This window comes from Acanthopagrus latus, chromosome 18 (genome assembly GCF_904848185.1).
Source record: "Acanthopagrus latus isolate v.2019 chromosome 18, fAcaLat1.1, whole genome shotgun sequence".
NCBI lineage: Eukaryota > Metazoa > Chordata > Actinopteri > Spariformes > Sparidae > Acanthopagrus > Acanthopagrus latus.
Window position 1 is genome coordinate 25,198,319 of NC_051056.1, and position 23,475 is coordinate 25,221,793.

Sequence of the window (23,475 nt, forward strand, 5' to 3'; positions counted from 1 at the left end):
ACTGATAGTTTATAAAGTAGTTTAAAGGAGACCTGAAAAGCTTTCTTGTTTGTTTTTCTCCTTCAGTGTTTATAAGTTAAAAAAAAAACAGATAAATCTGCACCAACAGGAGCTCATCTCTCCCACAGAAAACGCTGCTCCCGAAACACCTCGTCAGTCGCCCTGCGTCTAACTCCGTGACGTTATGACATCACAGTTGCATCACCATGTCGCAGGTTTGCCTAATTCGGGCCTGTATTCACAGCGGAAGTGAAGCTGACTGGAAGCTGAAAACACGACAGAGCGCGATGGGAGACATTGTGGCGGGAGCTGGTTCAGACGTGTGTGCACCGACCAATCAGAGCAGACCGGGAGATTCAGGAGGAGGGGCCTTAAAGAGACACGTCGGAGACAACTGACGTGTTCTTTGAGTATTAAAGTCTGTTAAACTATTCTAGCAGTGACACAGACTTTAGTTATTAACCTGATAATGAGCACAACATCTCCTTTAAAGGACGTGTACACCTGGTTTATTAATTACAGTTATCGTGTTAAAAACACACACGAAACCTGAATTATTACCTTTTTCCCCTAACAGATGAGACAGTTTATATTTTTATGATGCCCAACTAGAAATCCAGTCACCCCGCTGCTCATTCATTCCCGTCAGGAGCGCAATTTAACTTTATTCTTCCCATAAAACTGTTTTTATTAAAGTCCAGCAGCCAGTGAAGCTTCCTGGTCGGAGTCGCTTCCTCGTTCCTGCACGCCGCACTTGCTCCTCTTGCAGGCAGGAATGTGGTCCGTCAGCTCCTGGAAGACAAACCTCAACTCCAAACCTCCGTAATAACGCAATCTAACCCGCGCCAACCTTTGTTTCCGTGCGTCGCATCACCTGCACACCTGGAGGAGGAGGAGGAGTCCGGACGGGACAGGAGTGTATATAAGATTAACCGCGCTGTCAGGCTGAGGATGCAGGGAAGCTGCTGCGGGTCGTGAGGAGTCGCTCAACATGGGGAACTGGATTATCAACAACGGGCTCACAGCCTTCATACTGGTGAGTTCATCCGTCACATCGGAAAACAGGATTCAAGCTGAGAAAAGGTGCGACTTTACGCACGAGGTTTGTGCGTAAAAGCGCACCCCCCAAAAAAAGATCTTCTAAACAAAAAATGAGTTTGTTTTGAAGTGAAATGTGATTTATGTGACGGAGAATGATGGTGGGTGTGTTGGCAGGTGGTGTGGATGGGAATCAACACTTTCCTCTTCGTCTGGTTTTACTTGTTCTACGATTTGGGGCCTCGGTTTTTCTACACGCGCCATCTTCTTGGGGTGAGTACAGAGGAGAAAGTCGTTACTGTTAATTATTGTAATTACAGTCAGACTTGTGAAATGACGTGAACAACGAGCTTGATGAAAGGATTATTACCATGGAAAGTCACAGAGGATGAAATGATGACATTAAAAATCTAAATTATTGTAAATATGAGATAAAAGTAAAAACCGGTGAGATAAAAGGTGGAAATTATAAGATAAATAGTAAAAACTATGAGATAGGAATTGACAATCTGAGATTTAAGTTTGAAATTACAATAAAAAATAGTTGAAATCATGAGATAAAAGTCAAAACAATGAGATATTTATTCATCTACCTCTTAATTATGATCTATTATGGGAATATTTTCTTAAATCAAGTCTTAGTTTTCATCATTTCTTTTCATTAACTGGCAGAAATGAGCTTCCAGACACACTCACATGAATAAATCCGTGTTGTTTTGTATTGATCCCAGTCGGCGTTGGCCTGGGCCAGAGCTCCGGCCGCCGTCCTCAACTTCAACTGCCTGCTGATCCTCCTGCCGGTCTGCAGGAACCTGCTGTCCCTGATCCGAGGCTCCTTCGTGGTAAGACCATGACGTTGTGATGTAACGGGGCGATGCTCCCTGAATGCATCTGTGTTTAAAGGCCACAGGTCTTTAATGGATGTCATGGAAACTGGTCTGACTCATTCTCTTGTGTTCGATAGTAACAAACGTTCAAATACAAGTTATATTTCATTTGTAGTGACCATGTGTTAAAAAGAATTGAATACAATCTTTATAATTTGAATCAAAGAGCCGCTGCTGCACCAGAGGATTGTGATGTACGCAGGGGGGAGAAGTTTGTTGTCGTTGTTCAGAGTTTTTGTTCTAATTTATTTTCCAAGAACCAAAAAAAAAGCACGTAAAGAACAAATAAATCAGACTTCCTGCATCCTGATCAGGTTGAACACAGCACAGGTGCTCCGTGGTCCTTCTGCCCTTCGACCTGCCCGAAGTCACCCAACCTCCAAACAAAACAAAAAACTAACCAAAGAAAGCAGGAAAAGAATTCAACTACACAAACAACAAGCAAAATAAAAATCTATAATCTTGACAAACAAAGAGTTATACAAACGATAACTAAAGACTACAAACAGTGTTCAATAGTTTTAATTTGTGTCTAATTTTATTAAACATATTATTATTGATATGTATTTTTGCTCAGGTTAACTTTGGGCTTCATCTCTGTGTTAAAGGTGCACAAATAAAGTTTCAATATTCAGCGAAAATATTAATATTAATCTTAATAAAACATTTTGGGGTGATGTTTAAACACATTTATTAGGAAAACAAACTTCTTCTTCATCGCACCGCCTCGTCCTCGCCTCCCTCAGGGCTTCATTAACTGACGCTCTTCCCCCTTTTTTTAAAAAATATTTCATTTCCTTCTGTCTTTGTCTCTTTATCTTTTCAGTGTTGCGGCAGAACGATGAGGAAACAACTGGACAATAACCTGAGTTTCCACAAGCTGGTGGCGTACATGATCGCTCTGATGACAGGTGAGCTTACACAACCGGCTCCGTCTTTTGTTTCCAGGATGAAAATGATTCATTGTTGAACGCAGAAACAAATAAAAACGCCCTTTTTTTTGTAAGAATGTCAGCAGAATGTCTGTCAGGTTGTCTGACCTGAAGCTTATCAGTGTTTATCAGCTTCCCTCAAGAATGACACAGAAGAGGGAAAAAAAAGAAAAGAGAATTCCTCCTGGTGCTGCAGCGAAACTGAAATGGGTGCAAATGGGAGGGAAAACATTTTTTACTTCGGGCTAAAACACAAACTGTGATTGTTTTCCCTGTACGTACTTCCCCCTCACCACACACACGCATACACACACACAGGTCAAGATGTTAAAAAGGGGTCATGGTTACATACGGGGCGGGGGCACTGAGAGCAAACTGAGCCCAAGATAAATATTAACTGAAGGTGGTTTTTTTTCTCTCCACAAAGATCAGATGAAATCTTTTCGCCGCTTCAAACATTTTAAGATCCAACACGTGTGAAGCTGAAAGCAGCAGCGTGACGAGTCTCCTCTCCGTGTCTCCACAGCCGTTCACATGATCGCCCACCTGCTGAACGTGGAGTGGTACAACAACAGCCGGCAGGGCGTTTACGACGCGCTCAGCACGGCGCTGTCCAACCTGGAGGACACGGGAAACACCACCTACCTGAACCCCATCCGCATCACAGACCTCGTAAGTTTGTCGCGACTGATAATTTAAGAACGTGATTAATGAAACAGGAGAAAATGCAGTGACACAAAACAAGTTCAAGTTACGTAAATCAGGGCAAAGACTAGGACTGACGGGGGACATGATGCACCACGACAACACCGGACCATCAGGGCGATTATGAAGCCGTTATTATTTAAGGTTAAAAAGGGACATAATGCTGCTTCAAGCTAAATTATCTTTGATCATAAACACGTGCCTCCACACTCGAGTGCATCAAAGCAGCTGCTGATGAAAGGCTGATTGGTTTTGGCACAAGAAGAAAAGACCTGTGAAGGACCTTTAAGTTGGACAGGAGGAGGAAACACCTGCTCCACCATCATAGTTTAACGTGTTAGCATGCTAATTAGCACCGAAGACAAGAGGCTGATGGGACTGTCGCCTCCTCCACTCTGTCTTCTCCATCATCACTTCCTTCTTCCGTCTCAGGATCCGCAACAGATTCCCACCTACTTCGCCTTCACCACCATCGCCGGCCTCACCGGGGTCATCATCACTCTGGCCCTCATCCTCATCATCACCTCCTCCATGGAGGTCATCCGACGCAGCTACTTCGAGGTCTTCTGGTACACCCACCACCTCTTCATCATCTTCTTCGCAGGGCTCGTCTTTCACGGCGCCGGGTAAGAGGAAATGTTCCGGCTCTCTTTTTTTCTTTTAACGGAACGCTGTTGTTGTTGTTGTTGTTGTTGTTGTTGTTGTTGTTGTTGTGAAAGTCTCACTCATCTGTCTCCTCTGCAGACGCATCGTGAGGAGTCAGACGACGACAGATCCACCGCACAACTTCACCTTCTGCAAAGATCGTGTTGAGGACTGGGGACGGATCCCTCAGTGTCCCGTCCCTCAGTTCGCTGGAGGGTTCCCACAGGTACGACTTTTCTTTTCTTTCATTTTCAGCAGCTGAAACCAGTCGAGCTTTCTCAACAGTTAAATTAAAAAGTCTCCCTGCGTGCTTCCCTTGTTCAGACCTGGATGTGGGTGATCGGTCCGATGGTTCTGTATCTTTGCGAGCGTCTGCTGCGCTTCATTCGCTACGTGCAGACCGTCCGATACAGGAGGGTACGTTTGATTCATCACTCCTCTTTCCCCCTCTCAGTTGTCCTGCAGGTTTTTTTTTCCCCCTCACGCTGACTTTAATCCGTTCGCTTTAAAATCCAGATCGTGATGCGTCCGTCGAAGGTGCTGGAGCTGCAGCTGCAGAAGAACGGCTTCAAGATGGAGGTGGGTCAGTACGTCTTCCTCAACTGCCCAGTCATCTCGCAGCTGGAGTGGCACCCGTTCACCATGACCTCCGCCCCCGAGGAGGACTTCTTCAGCGTCCACATCCGCTCGGCCGGGGACTGGACGGACAAACTCATCGACATCATGCAGAAGCTTCCGGAGGGAGCGCAGGGACCCAAGTGAGCAATTCTATTTAAATAACGTCTTCAGGGAGATTTTCATGACATAATTATTGCTCCAACATCACAAACATATTGACTTTTTTTCCACAACAGGTCCCCATCATATATGACAGACCTCAGCTTCATCTTTTTACTTTATCTAAACTTAAAACTCAGAGGTGACAGTGCGTCTGCATCACGGCCTCTTGACTGTGGGCTTTCCGTTTTCGTTGTATACAGCAAAAGCAGGAAACTCAGGAAGCATTGAGTATTGTATGTTCAAGGACGGGCATTGCAGCTTCACTCACAGTCTATTAATAGTATGTTGCGGTATGTGGCGTCGAGCCACGCCGTAAACTCATTACTATGAAAAGAAACATTACAACACAAACAGCTTTTTTTTTTTCTTCCTTCTTTCCACTGTGGCTCGTTTCCAGAGTTAACAATGAAGTTTGAAACCACAAATTAGCCGAGTTGTAGAACTACAAGTAATTTGTGCCCACAACGTTTTATCTACACTTTGTTCCCTTGAAAACACGTTGAGCGGCCAAACCCACATCCCAGAGCTTCAGAGAGAGAAGGTCAACTGTCAGAAGTCAGTTATACAAAGTCTGTTTGTGTGTATAAAGTCGGACATACTGCAAATTGAAGGCAGCGTATCTCACGAGTGAGTGCTACATCGTGCTAACTTTAGGTGAACCATGCTTTTCAATATTGTAAAACATGTAAAAGATCTTGAAAGTTAAGTTCACACCAACAGAAGCTCCAATCTCCCACAGAAAACACAGCGCCTGAAACGCCTCGTCACAAGTCCCGCCTTTAACTGTGTGACTTTGTGACATCACACTATGTCACCATGTCATGCCTTTGCATAATTCCAGCCCAGCGACTAGTTTGGCACAGCTGTTCTGTTGTTAGCGGTGCTGGCTCAGGCGTGTGTGAGCTGACCAATCAGAGCAGACTGATATTTGGGAGGAGGGGCCTCAAAGAGACAGGAGCTAACACAGAGCGTTTCAGACAGACGGTGAAATAAACTGGACAGCCTGAGAAAACTGATGTTTTTTGAGCATGAAAGCATGTAAATCTATACTAATAGTAACCCAGAATAAAATAATGAAACTGAAAATTAGCATTATGTCTCCAGTCACAACAATCTACAAACAGATGTCAGTGTGGTGTGTTTAAAGATGTGTGTGGACGTCGTCACCCGTAGTTAAGTTGCCCCAATAACACTGTTTTCGCTTTGTTTTTCCTCAGAATGGGCGTCGACGGACCCTTTGGCACAGCCAGCGAGGACGTGTTCGACTACGAGGTCGCGATGCTGGTCGGTGCCGGCATCGGAGTCACTCCCTTCGCCTCCATCCTCAAGTCCATCTGGTACAAGTTCAAAGAGTCAAACCCTAAACTGCGCACCAGAAAGGTAACAGCACCACCTTCCGATCAGTCTGGTTCTGTCATTCCGACGTCACACTGCTGCAGCGTGGCCTCCTCTTACGAAACAGGATCATTGTTTTAACGTGCCTGCGTCTGCTTCCAGATCTACTTCTACTGGCTCTGCCGGGAAACGCACGCCTTCGAGTGGTTCGCCGACCTCCTGCAGGTGCTGGAGAGCGAGATGGAGGAGAGGGGGATGGGCGATTTCCTCACCTACAAACTCTACCTGACCAGATGGGATCAGAGCATGGTAGGTGTGCGAGTCGGGCCTTGCTTCGATCAGAGTGCGATGTCAGATCAGCTTATAAACTCAGCTGTGTCGTCCTGTATTTTGTAACAGGCCGATCACGCGAAGGTCCACTCTGACAAGGACACGGACATGGTCACCGGGCTCAGACAGAAAACCTACTACGGCAGACCCGCCTGGGACAAGGAGTTCGAACAAGTCCGCAAAGAGAACCCCACGTAAGAACAAATCCTGCAACCTTGATGTTCGTGCTCGACTGTTAGCACCTGTCGGTCACTCAGAGCAGCCACACCTTTAATTATGCATCATTCCACCTTTTTATCAGGAGCCTGTATTAAAATATGTACCAAAAAAATTTATCAATATCCGACCAAGTATAATAAAATATGATCTGTGTGTTCGTCAGCTTCAACAGCCAGTAATGTCAAGAACTAACAGGTGGAGCACATAAAGCAACATTATTTGTCCAAAATTTGCATGAAAAATACTCTTAAGAAGCAACAAAACTACAAATATGTTCTGTGACTTGAATTTTAGCGAAGTCACCCAAGTTTCCAGCTGTCGCTCGAAGCGCCCTCACCCTTAATTATGCATAACTGTAGGCCTTAATATAAGCGAGTTATACAAACAAAAAGAGAGACAATCAACTTGTGTAGTTATCATGAGACAAAGAATGTTTTTTTTTTGCTGTAGACGTAGACGTCTGCTGTAAAGTTTTGTCTCTAATCGGGATTTACTCGCTTTTGTAGATCGCCTCTAGCGGTCACTGGAGAAGCTGCAGCTTTCGATTTGACGGCTCGAATTTTTAATCCTCTTATTTTGCCGCTTTCTTATCATGCTCACATTAGCATTTAGCTCAACGTACACTGTGCACAAGTACAGACCACAGGAGGTGTTTGCATGTCTGTACACACAGAGACTGAAGTCGGACAAAATGATTTTACTTCCTGAATATCTCTGTAAAGCGCTTTTTCTTTTTTTTTTTTAAATTGTCATGAAATCTCAACATCTCGTCTTGTTCTCGTCCTCAGGTCGGTGGTGGGAACCTTCTTGTGCGGCCCCGAAGCTCTGGCAGAAGTCTTGCTGAAGAAATGCGCCAAATACTCAGACGTGGATCCTCGAAAAACCAAATTCTACTTCAACAAGGAAAACTTCTGAGCAAGCAGAACGAGGCAGACCGACAGGAAAGCAGCCTTCGGGCTATTGAGAGACTATTTTCTAGGAATTTCTCAGCGTGGAATATTTGAAAAACAGTGGCGACAACCTGCGATACCAGCTGGGTGTGTTTTGTCCAACTGTGCTGCTCAGAGATAAAGAAGCAGGGCTCGTTATTCAGCTCCGCTCAGAGTTCCACTCTCCGTCTTTGTGATGAGACCATGAATCAGTCGGACTCATAATCCTCCGTGACTCATGGTCTCTGTACGGCCGATTACACTCACATGTTTGTACTTCAGCTAGATTTTAGGGACATTTTTGACTGTTACAGAGACGCGTTTGTCTCTATAATACAGTTATTTAAAAAAAAAAAAAATTAGCAGGTTAACATTTGAATCAAGACAATTTGTGATTTGATGTTTGTCCCTCAGATACATTTAACTACTGCAGCAGTTCAGATGGAGACACAACAGTTAGTTGTTTACATGATTCTGTTTACTGGCTTTTTTTTTTTCTATGAATGAAACTGTACAAGTTGATTATTTCATCCAATCAAACAATTCTTCGAGCTGTTCAGAACATTTTAAAAGGAGCACTACGTAGTTTTGGAGAAGAAATTCCAACTCAGAATCTTTATAATTTCCGCATTAATGAGGCAATAATCAAATTCCTATAACTTCTCCGTTCTCAGAGGGAAATAAGCTCCCAGATCACTGTTTGAAGCTAGAAAGGTGGCAGGGTCCGCCACTTGTAAACAAAGTATGAAACTGTGTTGTCTTTTAAGGTCAGCGTTTGCTCATTTAGTTTGTTTAGGCATGGAAAAAAAAAATGAATCAGTCAATGAAACTCTTTCTCATCTCGCAAAAGTACATACTGCTCCTTTAATCTTCAAGGATTCTGAACACAGAAACAACCTTTGATCAAATCCACTGTAAATACTGTAAATAACCATGTTGTGTTCTTAAATACAAGACGGAGCTTAAATGGAAGGTAGAAAGACGTTAATAGAGTGTAAAGTAAACAATTGGTACCTATTCTTAAAGCTTGAGTGGTTATGGCAACAGATTTCTTGGAAACAATTATTACCGCCCGTCACATCGCTGGTATTTCCTTATCAGAGCGATAAGACGGCATCGGCCAGGAGGAAGGCTGCCGGTCATGTTACCGCGTGAAACATCCTCCAGACACAATGAAGGACTTTCATCACTATTTCTTGTAATTCATTTCCAAACTGTTTGAATAAATGAATAAAAAGGGAGTCAACATCTTTTTGTGTTTGTTTTATTGACAAAACAACATACAGACAAACGTTCTCCGCAGCCGATGACATTAAAAAAAGAGTCAGCTTTGGAGGAAAAAGGATGAAAACCTTGTGACGCTCCACTTTTCTGCTCTGTTTTTTTTTAATCTGTTCAGCATTCACCATTATCTTCTTGTCAAACCCACAAGCACGATCTCACTCTTTCATACAGCTTAAACTTCCTAACAGACAATATGATTAAAAAAACAAACTATACAATATTCCAAACTAATGAGTCTTCGGGTCTGTTGGAGCTGAAGGTGACGATGGGGAGCAGGTTGAGTCCTGAAGAATGAAGGAGAATAGAAGCACACGTCAGAAAATGCAGAGTTACTCCATGATGGCATCACTGTGACATCACTGTGACATCACTGTGACCTCTGGGTAGAAAGCTGGTTCACTTGCATTGCTCACATTTGTGAACTAGTTTTACGTCTGCTGCCGTCTTCAGCCATAACTGTTTACAGATAAAAATGGTAAATTACAACCGTCTTACTTGCCGACACCGACGCCTGAACAACAGGGAGCATTTCAACCCAGAGCCGGAGTCTGACAGTAATCATCAAGTTCTAGTTTCCGACACTTTGTTTCGTGCGTCGGCGTGACTTTATGGAATGAAAATAACAATTTGCAAATCGTTCACCCAGACAACAAGACAGAATAATTAGCCTCTCTGGCCTTTGAGTGTTTCTGTCTCTTCTCTACTCTCTGTCCGTCTCTCACTCTCCGAGGAGGATGAGTTGGGACGCAACAGTAGACGAGACGCTGTTCAGCGCCAGGAACTGTTGCTGTGACGAACAAGGTGTGAAAACTTGCCATTTATCGAGAAAAATTCAGGAGAATTGTGACGCCGGGAAGTCTCCCGCGAAAACCGGGGGAGGGTTGGCGAGTATGACAATAATCCACCCCACGTATCTGAAGTTTCTGCGGAGCTTATTTTTAGCACCGTGTTGCTTTGATATCTCCACGACAGCAACATCTCAGCTGTCAAATCTTCAGCTGAATCGGTTATTAACGAGATATGAAAACATCAAACGTGCATATAAATGAGATGTAACACTGTGTGTAAGCTCATGTGAGATGCTGAGGTTTTCTGCACGCACGTTTTTGTAAACAAACATTGTGATTGGTTCTTTAGTGATGTCGAGGAAATGCAGAAACTTCACATTTACCTGAAAACCTTTGGGGTGTTGTCTTTTTTTTTTGTTTTGTTTTTTTAAGGTGCCCCTCCTGCAGTCTTCTGAATCTGCTCTTTGAGGATGAGGATGCTCTGCCGCTGCTCTGGGGGCAACATGGCGATCTGTTCTGGGGTCAGCTGCAGTACCTGCATGATCAGGGCGGCCTGGAGGGACAAACAATGGTGAATTGTGAATACTCAGTGTTCACAAAGGTGGTTAAGAAAGTTAGAAAAGCTTTTGGATTTTCAGCTAAACTGATGAGTGCATCTTAGCGTCTCATAATCTCCACATGTATCGTTCAGCTCAAAGGAAATCTGAATCCTTCCTTAAAAGCTTTTGTTGCCATCGTTCAAGTAAAAACAATCGCAGCTGCATTTCATTTACGACCCGTTTTGGCCCCTCAGGTGAAACATACTCAGGATGACTTGTGAGTGAGGATAATAGACCTGCGGTGTCCAACCCCGAGAATCACAGTGGGTTATTTTATTTGCGATGGATAAAGTGTCACCCACCTTCTCCTGGTCCTGTGTGGAGACCTGACTCTGCCCGGGACTGAAGCCTCCTCCTGATGGAGGAACACCAGAAATACCAGGACCCTGCAGGACAAACATACGTTAGCTCTCACTGTTTTTATCACAGAGGTAATGATTATCCAGTCTGAGCACTTGGCACTGATTTCTTTTGTGTCACAGTCACACAGCTCACTGTAATGCAAGTAATAATAAAGATATCTTATGAGTCAGAGGAGGTTTTCAAATTCCTTGAGACAATAAATTTAGATACTAAGTTTTCTACAACAACACGGGAAAAAGAAGTCTTGAAAGTAGTTTTTTCAGGAATAATGGCCTCTGTGCATCAACTCACCAACACAATGTGTCTTCAGTTTTGTGTTCTTCGTACTGTTTTGTTTGTTTGGGTTTTTTTGTTTAAAAATAGTCGACAACCCAGCAGAAGTGAACCGACACGTACACTTCATGTGCTTGACGGGATGTGACAAGATGTTATTTATGGTCTGCAAAACTCAGATATCTTTGGAATCACTGTTGATGCCGCTGCTAGTTTTTCGTTGTTGTTTATTATTCAGGATATAGAAGAAGCAGAAAACTGAGCGTTACTCGAAAAAGTCCTCTATTATATTTTCCCTTTATTTGCTTGCTGCTTGTTCTGCTTCTATTTTTGAGGATATTTTCAACCCTTTACACTTTGTTTTAACCAGGCATTATGTTACCTTGTCAACAGTAACGAAAAGAAAGAACAACAGAGAAGACGGAAACATCGAGGTGATTAACTGTCAAAGATGACATGAAACAAGCAAACAGCTCACACAGACAAACACAATGGAAGTAGTTTTTACCGGTCTGGCGGGTGGAGGAGCGTTGGGCCCCATGTTATGAGGAACGGGGCCGGGCATTCCTGCTGCCATGGGAACCCTCTGTCCCGCCACTGGACCACGAGCGTCCATCCCTCTCGGGTCACGACCTGCAGAAGGAAACAAAGCCACAGTCACCATTCACATCTGATGACCGAGTGATTCGCTGGAGGTCACTTCTGTTTGAATATGACTCACGCTGTTCAAAGTTAAAAGATTACAAGAAACACTGACAGTAAAAAGCATAAAATGTAAAAAAAAGGTGTGTTTTTTTTTTTATTGGCTTCTACAAACATGGATGACGGGTATTAAATACAAGGAAATATAAAATGTTGACCAAGTGTAATTGTATCTTAGCAGCAAAAATGTCAAACAACTGCTCATTTTCTTAAAACCTGTTGTAGGACAAAAGACCTCTGTTCGGTTTTGAGGCGTTTTGAATTGTCTGCCAGCTGCAAGTGAAACTGAGCTCAGATCTGTTCCAAACAAAACGCTGCCTACGTGCAGGAAAGAATATATTGATTAAAACTATGTTCAGGGTGTCGGAGTGCAGGAGCTACCTCTGGTTTCCATCGGGGGTCCCCGCTGCTCCATCATCGGAGGCCCTCTGGGGTCGCCCATCATGTTTCGTGGTTCACCCATGGGTGGGCCTCTCATGTCCATCGGAGGTCCTCTCATATCCGGAGGGGGTCCTGTGGCCATCGGGCCCATGTGTACAGGTGGGGCTTGGTGGGGGGGCGGAGCTGCCATGTAACCCCGGCTTAAAGAACACAAAATGAGATCAATCAAAATGTGAAATGTGTTAAAAAAAACAATAAATCAGCTAAAAATATTAACAGTACTGAACTTAGCATGCTAACAGCTAGCCCCCGCCTGGCCTCGTCAACGCTCCTGAGCTGCCGCTAAATCACCAACACCTGGTCAACGAGCTCCAAGTCTGGACCGTTAGCTGCACGGCTAACTGAGCTAACTAGCTAATGGCATCTACAGTTAGCAGCCTTTAGCGGTTAGTCTGGTGACATGCTGTCTGTTTTGCGTATGAGTTGACATATTGCCCCTTTAAATCTTGATAAAATAAATAAATACAAATCACAACTTGTTCATTTTAGCTTTAAAGGTGGAACGTTATAATCCATCCAATTCACCCTCCTAATGCTGTATTAAATCAATGCAGTATCAAGAACACAGTTTCATTTGTTTTGTTAAAAAGTGCACATACAAAACAACACAATAGTCAATTTTTGCTTTTCCCCCATGAGAGTCTGTGATATTTAACTACATGTGAAAACTTGCAGATTAGAACTTTGATCGACACTCCTGTAAAATCCACCCAAGCTTTTCTTTCGTCAAGGTGAGGAGGTTCGGGTAATCATCTTACTTGGGGTCTATGACCTCTCCAGTGACAGACAGCAGAGTTCCTCCTCTGGGATCATTAGGACCGTCTCCCAGCAGCCCTCTGGGGGGGATCCCTCCTGGTCCTGAGGGGAGAAATCACACATTCAACCACATGGGGGGAAAAAAAAAAAACATCCTCAAACATTTTGTATCTATTCATTAACCAGGAAATGCTTCATGACTAATCCTGTCAAAATAGGGTGCAACTGTGAAGAGGGCTGAAATTCCAGGTAAAGGAAACCACGGCACAAACACACACTCTCACACGAACACGCACACACACTCATAAAAAGATGAATGTCTGCTCGTGATAGATATCTCAGGTAACAAACAGAGCTGCTTGGGGTTGATAACAGACAAGGAAAGTTCACAGTGATAACATCGAAGTGTTAGCTCACGGGGAGAATGGCACGAGCAGGAACACAAGAATCTGGTTCTCCATCAACGTTGGAGGTTCAAGATTAAGGGTTCAAAACACATCTACTCAAACACAGACGGCCTGATTTGAGAATATTCTCCTACTTGTGTCTTGTAACTCTGGTCATGAGAACATCACGGCGGGAGACATGCAGAGAAAAATTCAACAAACGGGTTCAATTCTGTTCACTGCACAGCTAAAGTACATAAACCAGGTGATTATCTACAGTAATACTACGCAGTGTTGACAGTAGAGCACAATATTTAATAAAATACAAAAAGGCACACTTAGATTTACACACATCAGTGACGGGAACACGTCCGTTTCCTCAAACCTCCTGTCACTTGTGATCATTCGTCTTTATGTCATCATGAAATCAGCTGAAAGAAGCCACTTGATCAACAAGGAAGCTCGTCGTCATGATTGATTGATTGCGCGACACCAAATTAAAATGACAGCTGGAATAGTGACCCCCTGACATAGTTTTACTTTAATCAAAACACACGTGGTGGAATCTGGTTCATTTTGAGTGTCAGTGTGATGTTTGTTTACGGCTGGGAAGAAACTGTCCTCTTTGTTTGGTTGATTTTAGGCTGAACAGATTCGAGGTGAAAGGTAGGCAGTGTGATACAAATGTGCATTAAAAACAGCACTTAAATATGGATTTAATTACAGAGAGAAGAGCTGGTTTATAGAGGGGAAAAAAAATGTAGCGGCTAAAAGGGCATGTGGGCTGTTGTTAGTGGAATGACAGCGTGGGAAAAAAAAATGGCATGAAATTGGACAAGTTTCTGACAACTGACGCCGACAAACACGAACAAGACGACAACAAAAAGACAAGAAACTCGATTTCTCTCAGTCCTTTAAAGTAACATGCTGCTTGAAAGCATTCTCAGCACTTTCACATCATAAACTGACGGATTATTTTCAGCCTCAATATTTTGTCTACATTCATTCCGGAGTGGCGGACCACCACAGCTGGATAAAGCAGGAAATTGTATCTTATAATCCAGATAACTAACAAAAAAAAGACACAAACAAGCCCGAGGCCCAGTGCAGAGAAGTTCTGCAGTCCTTTACCCATGATCAAATAAATAAAACAATAGTGCTGCAATTACTTACAGAACAAGAACCAAACTGAAACCAACAGGGACGGATGCCAAAATGTTTCCACCCTGCCACCACAATTAAAAGAGGAAGTGGTGCATCTTCACTCCGGCAAAACAGCCGTAGATCAAACCGACGCAACCTCATTACAATCAAAATCTGCTTGCTGAAATAAAAACATCCCACGTTGAGCTGAATGCCTTCATACGAAGGAGTGGGAGGTTTATGACTAACTGCCAGATACGTTTCCTAAATAGCACATCTCGTTTTTTTTAATAAGTCGCTAAACAAAATGCCTCGTTCATTTTGTCAGGAGCAGAAAACAAGATGTCTAAAAGACACAAAAGGAGGAGGAGGAGGAGGAGCGAGGCACCCATGGCTAACTGGCACGACACACAGATGTGGGAATAAATGGGCTTTTTCCTGGCTCCAGACCAGGAGACCATTTCTGGAGACCGGCTGGCTAAATTCTATAATTTGGACCACCTGCGCGTCTTCGGCCGTACGCCCCCCACGAGTTTGCTTCTCGACATCATCATCGTTTATCACGTGAAACATCGTTTCTGTAGGTAGCGCTTTGCCGCGTCCGCCAAGTAAAAGGAAAAAAACAAAAAATACTCCATCAATCGTCTGATCCACTCCCAACAAGAACGAGTTTTAAATAGAGCAGTATATCATTTTTTATGCCTAAACCATAAAAAAATAATAATAAACTGACCTTAAAGGACGACACACTTTCATACTGATTTACTTTACCACCTTTCTGGCTTCAAACAGTGTTTTTGGGACCTTAGTTTCCTCTGAGAACAGCTTGTTTACTCAGTTACGAAAAAGTAAATATTCCTGAGTTTGTCTTATTCCCTCATAAATACTATAAATATTAATATTCTGGTTTTGAATTTGTCTCCAAACCTACACAGTGCCTCTTTGGGAGCTGCTTGTATTAAAAAAAAAAAAGGAAATCTGGAGTCCTGCTTTTTATTTCTAGAAAACTCTAGTCTCTTCCCAACAACAAACACAGACTGCAGAGGCAGAACATCTACAAGCAAGAACACCTCAGAGGATGTTTTGATGTTGCCATTAATCCAGATTAAAAAACTACAATACAGTCTTGTTTGTTTACTACAGGACTCGGGCAGCTTGTTTGGAGGTCGGACCACACCTGAACATTTCCTGCAGGTCACGGTGTGCAGCGTGACACAGCCGGCCTGAGTGGACTACCTGCTGTGTTGAGCTGATGAGGCCATTAAAGCTTTTTCTAACTTCCTTAGCAGCATCTTAAGGTGAACCACGGAGTATTTTAAGTACTCTTTTGTATTGATATTCATCAGGCTGTGAAATGCCGTCTAACTAGAAGAGTCCTGAGGGCAGAGAGTCTGCACTGTCCACAAGAAGCAGGCCCAGTTTTTGCTTGTGTCCGTTTGTTGGTTGGTTTGTGATCAGGATTACACAAAAACTCCTGAACAGATTTCCACAAACCTTGTATGGAGGACGGTCTCGGCCCAGTGGGGGGGGGGTCAAATTTATGCTGTGTCTCTGTTCAGGGTCTGCATCCTTTGGAGGAGCATCTGAATGCCAATTATTTCACAACGCCATGCGAAAGGCTGTCCCAATCTGAAGGCTCCTCCAAATGCGCCCCACAAATGTGGCCTTCTTTTCCCTCTTCTTGGAGGATGCACTGCTACTATCCTTCATGGCCTCACATATCCCAAAATTCTTTGTGCATTGAAAAAGAAAGAGAAAATGGCGACATCGCTTGGCGTAGATCGTGACGAAAGAGTAAAATATCTGGTGATGCAACCAGGAAGTGCTCCAAAGGCTAGACTGTCCTATTTAACAACAGCTGACGCGGTTAACAAAGTCTTTCTGAAGGACTCGCCATCGAAGACCGCAAAGGCCGGGTCTTTCAAAGGATGCAGACCCTGAATTGAGACATGCATGGGTGTGATATAGCGCTATCCAGTGTGAAACCAGGTTACCTTGAATTAAAGAGGACTGTTGGGCCTTGGCGGAGGTATGCACTCTGCTAAGTGCCATTCTAGCTATTGTCTGGAGCTGACTAACATACTAGTCCACATGTCACTGGTGTCTCCATGTATGCTGCGTCATTCCACAGAAGCAAAATGTTTCAGACGATTGTTCTGTCAGTATTACACAATAACGTGCTTTTTGTTCATGTTCGTCTGTGCACATGGAGGAGTTCACATGTTCAGAGTTTCCTTATTTCTACATCTTCTTTGTCTGGCTGCACGTGCAGAGTGACAACTATATTTATTATTCATGCAGAGAAGCCTCTGATCAAAACCCTGGGCAGATTTTTGTATTTGTGTACACGTCTCTTCATTTGACAGCTCTCCTACATGCTGCTCCTATGATTTTTATTTTGGTGTTTGTATGTACGGCATATTCTGCATCAACTGTGTGGCAGGTAGTTTTTATCTAAATATTCTTCTGTGAGGTCTCTATTACCGTCTCTGCCTCATCACATGCAACATCTCTGCACCGATAAATCAGCTGAACTCATGTTGAACTGAAGGTCGTGTGAATTTTAAAAACAAAAGACAATGCACCACCTGCTCAATGTGGTATCCATTCAATAAGTCTTGGCTTGGATTTAACACTGACAAAGTAATCATGCAACAACATCTGCGTCGAGGCACGTCAACACGTTTACTCCCGGCACACCTTCATCTGTTAACATGAATTGTCACCGTCTACCCCCCCCCCCCGCCCTCATGACATGACACACTCTGCTTCAGTAACCATAATGCACAGACATCATTGTCTTTTAACAATCAACCTTAATAACTATCTAAAGGGCTGAGTGTGTAATAGGCAAAAAGGGTGGACATGCAGTCTAACAAGCTGTAGCTCTTAATCCCAGATGTGCTGTGTGTTTGGCCAGAGGCCTCTCCACAACAGTCCAATGATCTGACTGGAGAACTGAAGGAGTGCGGTGATACCTTGAGGCCGCTCGATAGCAGCTTGCCCAGATGATCCTGTGGGAGAATGCTGAAGGTTTCCTGAGCCAGCATTAAAAGCACAAAAAAAAAAGAACAGGAGACACAAGACTCAAGAGAGCAAAGCAGCACTTTAAGAGCATTTTGAAGCATGCTCAACACACACACACACACACACACACACACACACACACACACACACACACAGGAAGAGGGAACTTTCAGAATTGCAACATGAGTCAATATGTGACATGGGGGATTGACAGATTCACACTGAGACAACAGAAAGCCAATCAATCAGGGAGAATAACATATGATCGTAAAGAGTCGAGTTGATTACACACTCGCTGCTCATAAAGCACCTCGACTAATTAAAAGGCTCTGGTGACACCTAGTGATCACATTAAGACATGACATGTGTAAAACTGTCATTCCGTTGTTGGTGTTTACTTTTACCAAGGTCACTGGTAATGAGGGCGCCACAGTGACGGTTTTGGGCACTTTTACACATGAACATGTAAGATCACTGCATTAGATCGTCCAAATGAAGAATGTAGTTTAATGTCACTTTTCACTTTTGGGAATAATAAGTTAAAGAAACAGTTTGGCTTTTTCAAATCCAAAGAATGTATCAATTTTGAGATTCAGGGCCGATACAGATGTTTTTTTTGTTGTTATTAATTTTTGTTTTCCTCCTCTATCGCCAGGGAAACCAAAACATTATAATTATTTTTAAAAATTACTGAAATTATTTAAACTCATCCAGACTTTCATTACATTGTCTGTAAAACGGCACACATTTGACAATGAAATGTAAAGTAACAGCTTCGAAAGCCTATTTTCTATCCTGCTATACAACCACCCACTCATTAATAAGAATATTTTTAGCTCTTACAAACTGGCTGCAGGGATATCAGAAGCTCGTATCTTACAAATGGGCGACAAATTAGTTAAAGATTAGTAAATATTTAGCATTAACACATTATCAAATAATCTTAATTTGACATTTACAAATTTGCTGTTTAACTTCATTTTGAAAAGTTCTCAAATTAGTTTTAAACACACAAAATTAACGGCTTTGTTTCGCTATCATCATTAAAGAACCCGAAAACTATTATCCTTAAAACGTTTTCACATCTTATTGGGATAAAATACAACAGCATCACAAACCAGATGCAGCTACAGCACTAAAATACTGAGCATTTAAAAATATTCTAGAAACAACTGCAGCAAGCCTCCAGAATTACAGACGACTCTGGTTACAGAAGCTGCTGCCAAAAGGAGAGTTTTCTTTCTTTTTGGCTGACTTAAGAACAGAGTAGAGATTTAGTAATCAATCATTTCAGGGGCTCGTTCTGCATGAGGGACGGGTGCCACGAAACAGTCACACCTCACACATGGACCATCAGTCAACCTCAGTCATCAATATCTGGATGGAATGTAAGGGTGATGATACCACAACTAGTTCACAGTGGTTGAAGCAGGTTTTCATGCAGTTTGACGATTACCTGGAGGCCCCACTGGTACCGGTCCTGGCCCCTGTACTGGTCCGGGTCCTGAGACGGGCATCGGTCCAGGGGCAACACCCATGGCAGGAGGCTGCATCATTTGCGGGGCTCCATTGACGTGCATACCAGGCTGATCGTACAGAATATAAAAGAAATAAAAAACACATTAGTAATTTAACCTAAACCTTCATCTTGAGACATATTTGACAGATTATAATAAAACATCCTTTTGCAATCCTGTCTCCAGAAGATGTTTGGATAAAACTTCATACTAATGTTTTACTCTAATGAAGCTGTAATCTTTCATCACTTACTGATTTCAGTGATTATATCTGCTAAGTGCACAATTAGAAAAAAGTAGCATTAAGACAGGAAATGGACTGTCAACGATGGTTATTGTTCTTCATTTTGTTCCTACATTGATTGTACAATATAAACACATGTTCAGGTACTGTCACATAATACTTTTGTCAACTCCGTCTCCAACTCTCTTTGATTGAAACAGACTAATTCGAGCTTCTGTTTCCTGTTTCACTGAGATTCTCCGGACAGATCGCTCTCATCAAAATCTATTAATACCTGCATCGGAGCTGTGACATCACTTCCGTTTTCAGGGTGAAGCGCGGGACCTTTGTTGTAGAAGAGATGTGTAATGCAGCTATAAATGAGCATTGTACTTACCACGGGCTGCGGCTGAGACACCGGTACGTTGGGCTGTACAGGAGGTGGATTCACCGGCGGTGCTCCTCCACCCTGTCCGCTGGGAATCAGAGGCTGAACTGGAGTTTGACGGTGGAGCATCTTCTGTAAACGGAGTGGGTGGAGAGGCATCTCTCAGAAATGTGTACAGCATGGCGAGATTAACGCATTATTTTGACCTTGATATATATCGACACATATGGACTCTGAAAACTTGAAACTGTTTCAATGCTCATTTTACCGCAGTATCAAAATACATGTACCAGCTGCAACTTCTCACATATACTGTTTTTTAGGAGCTAATCTTAGGGGAAAAAAATGAGTATCTCTACAAGTAATACATTTTTTAGATAATCTTTGGGCTTCTCTGCTACTGGCCAAGAAAAGCAAGACTATATAAATAAAAAAAAGTTTTCGCCAACCTTTGGTGTCAAATATTGATATTTTTCAAGGCATTGTATCCAAATTTGAAATTCCAGTATGATGATAACAACATATTCAAATAAACGTAAGCTCATACAAGATCGGACTACATCAATTCATTCTCGGTTTTCTCACCAAGGCGATCTCAGGGTCGACAATCCGCATGACTACTTGGGCCTGTAGCAGAGCGTAGGCCAGCTGAGGGTTCTGCAGCAGCATGCTCCTCGCCTCCTGGGGGCTGTTCTGCACACACAGCTGGAGAGAGAAATCAGAAATATGACATTAAAAAAGGACCGCGTGAAAAATCATAATTGAGCAGATTAAAAAAAAAAAAACAAACACTTTAGATCCATCCCCTTTACATAAATAGAGATCCTCATTTATGAAAAAAAGTTGTGTGTGTCTTACTTCCCGACACTGTTAGACACATCACCGTAGTTTCTGCTACCGCTCATAACAAACCAAAGTGGCTGCATCAGCGCAAAAACATGAAACAAGGATGCACAACAATATCTGTGGTATTGGGATCTGAGCCCGCACGCTTGCGCTGATCAGCATATGGAGCTGTCCTACTGACACAAGCTTTAGTGCAACAAAACACTTTTCCAGTCAGGGGAAAAGAGTGTCTGCAGTGTGGTGTTTCTTTGAGCCTAATGAAGCAAACTGCCAGATGTGCAAGGATAAGGCTTCTTTTCTGGCAGAGCTGAGAGAGAACGACTGTAGAGCGCAGATTCCTTTAATGAACGGGAAGGAAGAGCAACTGCATGTAGTTGTCATCCTGGAGGTGATTTAAGTTGAGAGCAACATTTGTCATCATATCCTTCAAAACTGAAGAGAGTAAACTGCTTTAAACACTTTTAAGAAAAACTTATTTTTTTAATGATTTTAGATTTCTTGTTAGATACCTTTTTGTTTATAATATTTGAAAAACTCTGCAACTGTCAGAATGTTCCATCACATTTTGGTTTTACACTTTTGACGACAAGAGACTGATTTATAAAACTAGGCATCATAACTGCCCATTAACCCATTCAGTGCCAGGGCAAAAACTGTCAAACTTACATTCATCAGCCTGTTAAAGCTGAAGCTTCTTTAGCTTCCAATATGGATGTACTGCACACATGATGATTTCTTTCTCAAAAAATTGATGTAAAAAAGTATGTATGAAACAAAGATTTAGTCAGTGTCACATTTACTGAGGTTTTTTTCTCAAATCAAATGACAGCACTTTTTGGCATTGTAGGAGTTAAAGGGTCAATGAATAGAATGTGAATTATTTACAGAAAGTGTTAACTAATCACAAACAGAGGCGACCACTGTGAAACAAGCGTGCCCTTTGCAGCATCTCACACAAGGAACGTGGGAAGTCGGTCACAGTTGGGGTCAGTTTTTATAACGAGGTCATGGTCAATGGTGCACAACATTCATGTTTGTGGTATTCATTTCAAGGATGACATGCATCTGATCTTTATTAACAATAAGTTACCATTTTGCAACACAGCAGAGCAAACTTATTATAGGCCAAAGCAGCCTCATCAACTACAGAAATTCCCCAGACTCCCTTATGAAATCACTCTATTTGGTGAGTTGTTGGATTAGGGGGAACTTCATAAACCTTATGGGACATTGTTTCTAAGAAATTCTTAATCATTTCTTATTTCTAGTAGATTCAGCTCATGTTATAGCCTCATTTTAGTCCCTGCATCAGTGTTTACCACCATTAAGAACGATGGGAAACAACCTGATTTAGCTGCTCAAGTGTTGATTGGATTGCAATTACAACATACTGGAAAGGTTGTAAGTAAGCATGATAGGTCATTTTGTTTATGAGGAGCAGGACTATTGATATTTATATTATATTACTGTACATCCTGCTTGAAGGCCATCTAAATAGTGATGCTAGTGTAGAGGAAGAATAACCCAATCAGATTAATCCACTTGTCTTTGGAAATGCTACATTAACTGATTTATTATGTCAATTAAAAAAAACAAGAATCACGCTTGAACATCAGAGGCTTTCTTCCAGCCTACCTTCATCTGTTTCATCAGTTCAAACATCTGCTCAGGCGGCAGACTGGCCACAGCTCTGCTGATGGACTCTGGGGCTTCCTGTGGCTGGATGCTGTCTCCATAAGGAGACTCGATGATGGGGGCTCCTGTTCCCAAACCTGTACCAGAGCAGACAGAAGAAACAGATCTGTAGCTTTGCAAAAACAAATCACACGAAATAAAGCACGTTAGTTCGGAATAATCGCTTACTTTTGAGCTCTTCTTTGTTTTTCTCGCTGGCTGCGTTGTCAACACGTAGAGCCCGACCACTGAACTCTCTCCCGTTCAGGTTCCGCATGGCACTGAGGGCCGTCTCCTGGTCCTGATACTCACAGAAGCCATATCCCTTTGGCTTCCCTGTCTCCCTGTCATATACTAACCTGAACACGACAAAACACCAATCACCACATCTCAGAATCCACGTGTTTACAAGCCTTCTCAAACTTATACGTGCATAACACAATAACGTGTGGAGAACAGACGAGGATTGTTCATTTGACCAAGTGCAGTTTGTTTAATGGTTCAAAAACTTACTTTAGTATGTTGTGGGGGGATTTTTGCAGCACAATACGATGGCTAACTTGTCGCTGTGAGAAACTGAGTGGCACCTTCTTACACTCACCTGAAGCTGACAACAAGTCCGACTTCAGAGAAGATGTCTTTCAGCTGCTCCTCTGTGGCTTCATACGGAATGTTCCCCACTGGAATGATAATGAGACATGAGAAACATTAACGTCAAAATAAATATACATTTATAAATTAGCTTTCTAGTTCTTCAGGCAGCTACCGTTAACTTTGTTCCCTCGTTGCCTAGCTAAACATTAGCCGGCTATCTCTGTTAGCAAGCTTTAATTCATTAGCTAGCGGTTTATTTATTTACTCACTGTGTGTATAATGGATAAAGCTGCCGGTAACCGGGCGAGTACCGACAACAAACTTACCAAACACCGAGCGTAATGAACGGTCGACGGCCGGGTCTCTGTTCGCGGCGGCGGCGGCAGCGGCGGCTGCAGCGGCAGCAGCAGCAACGTTCGCCATTTTGGGGACACAAATTACTGGGACACCAAACCGGAAATCAGAACGAGATATCCGTTTGTAGGAAAAGGGCCACATTCAAATACGAACCGTTTACAAACCTCTCGATAACTGACTGAATCAGCTGCTTAGCTCTGTTTTTTGTGCCTTTTAATAATTAACAACTATGAATAATAATTACTTGAAAGCGGCTGAAACACGGACAACAAAGTGGTTGGCACAAATTGGTAGGAGGACTAGATGGCGCTGTT

At 42.8% G+C, this 23,475-nt stretch overlaps 2 protein-coding genes across 3 annotated transcripts; one reads left to right on the forward strand and one right to left on the reverse strand.

Moving 5' to 3' along the window:
- Window positions 1-136: 136 nt before the first annotated feature.
- On the forward strand, window positions 137-9,050 carry nox1 (NADPH oxidase 1). The gene is made up of 13 exons (XM_037077241.1): window positions 137-1,036; window positions 1,216-1,311; window positions 1,770-1,880; window positions 2,752-2,836; window positions 3,384-3,529; window positions 3,995-4,188; window positions 4,307-4,433; window positions 4,532-4,624; window positions 4,724-4,965; window positions 6,205-6,367; window positions 6,485-6,631; window positions 6,722-6,846; window positions 7,660-9,050. The coding sequence occupies exons 1-13, from the start codon at window positions 992-994 to the stop codon at window positions 7,784-7,786; spliced, it is 1,701 nt and encodes a 566-aa protein (XP_036933136.1). The 5' UTR covers window positions 137-991; the 3' UTR covers window positions 7,787-9,050.
- On the reverse strand, window positions 9,049-23,336 carry cstf2 (cleavage stimulation factor, 3' pre-RNA, subunit 2). 2 transcript variants are annotated; one of them, XM_037077242.1, is made up of 14 exons: window positions 23,131-23,336; window positions 22,812-22,890; window positions 22,400-22,569; window positions 22,172-22,308; window positions 20,276-20,395; window positions 19,700-19,822; window positions 19,019-19,148; window positions 17,514-17,573; window positions 13,009-13,108; window positions 12,191-12,390; window positions 11,616-11,740; window positions 10,774-10,857; window positions 10,256-10,425; window positions 9,049-9,368 (listed from the first exon to the last, which is right to left on the reverse strand). In XM_037077242.1, exons 1-13 carry the CDS (start codon window positions 23,300-23,302, stop codon window positions 10,300-10,302), a joined length of 1,626 nt encoding a protein of 541 aa, XP_036933137.1. In that variant the 5' UTR covers window positions 23,303-23,336; the 3' UTR covers window positions 9,049-9,368; window positions 10,256-10,299. The 2 variants fall into 2 exon arrangements, with proteins under 2 accessions (XP_036933137.1, XP_036933138.1); XM_037077243.1 differs by lacking the exon at window positions 17,514-17,573.
- Window positions 23,337-23,475: the final 139 nt, after the last annotated feature.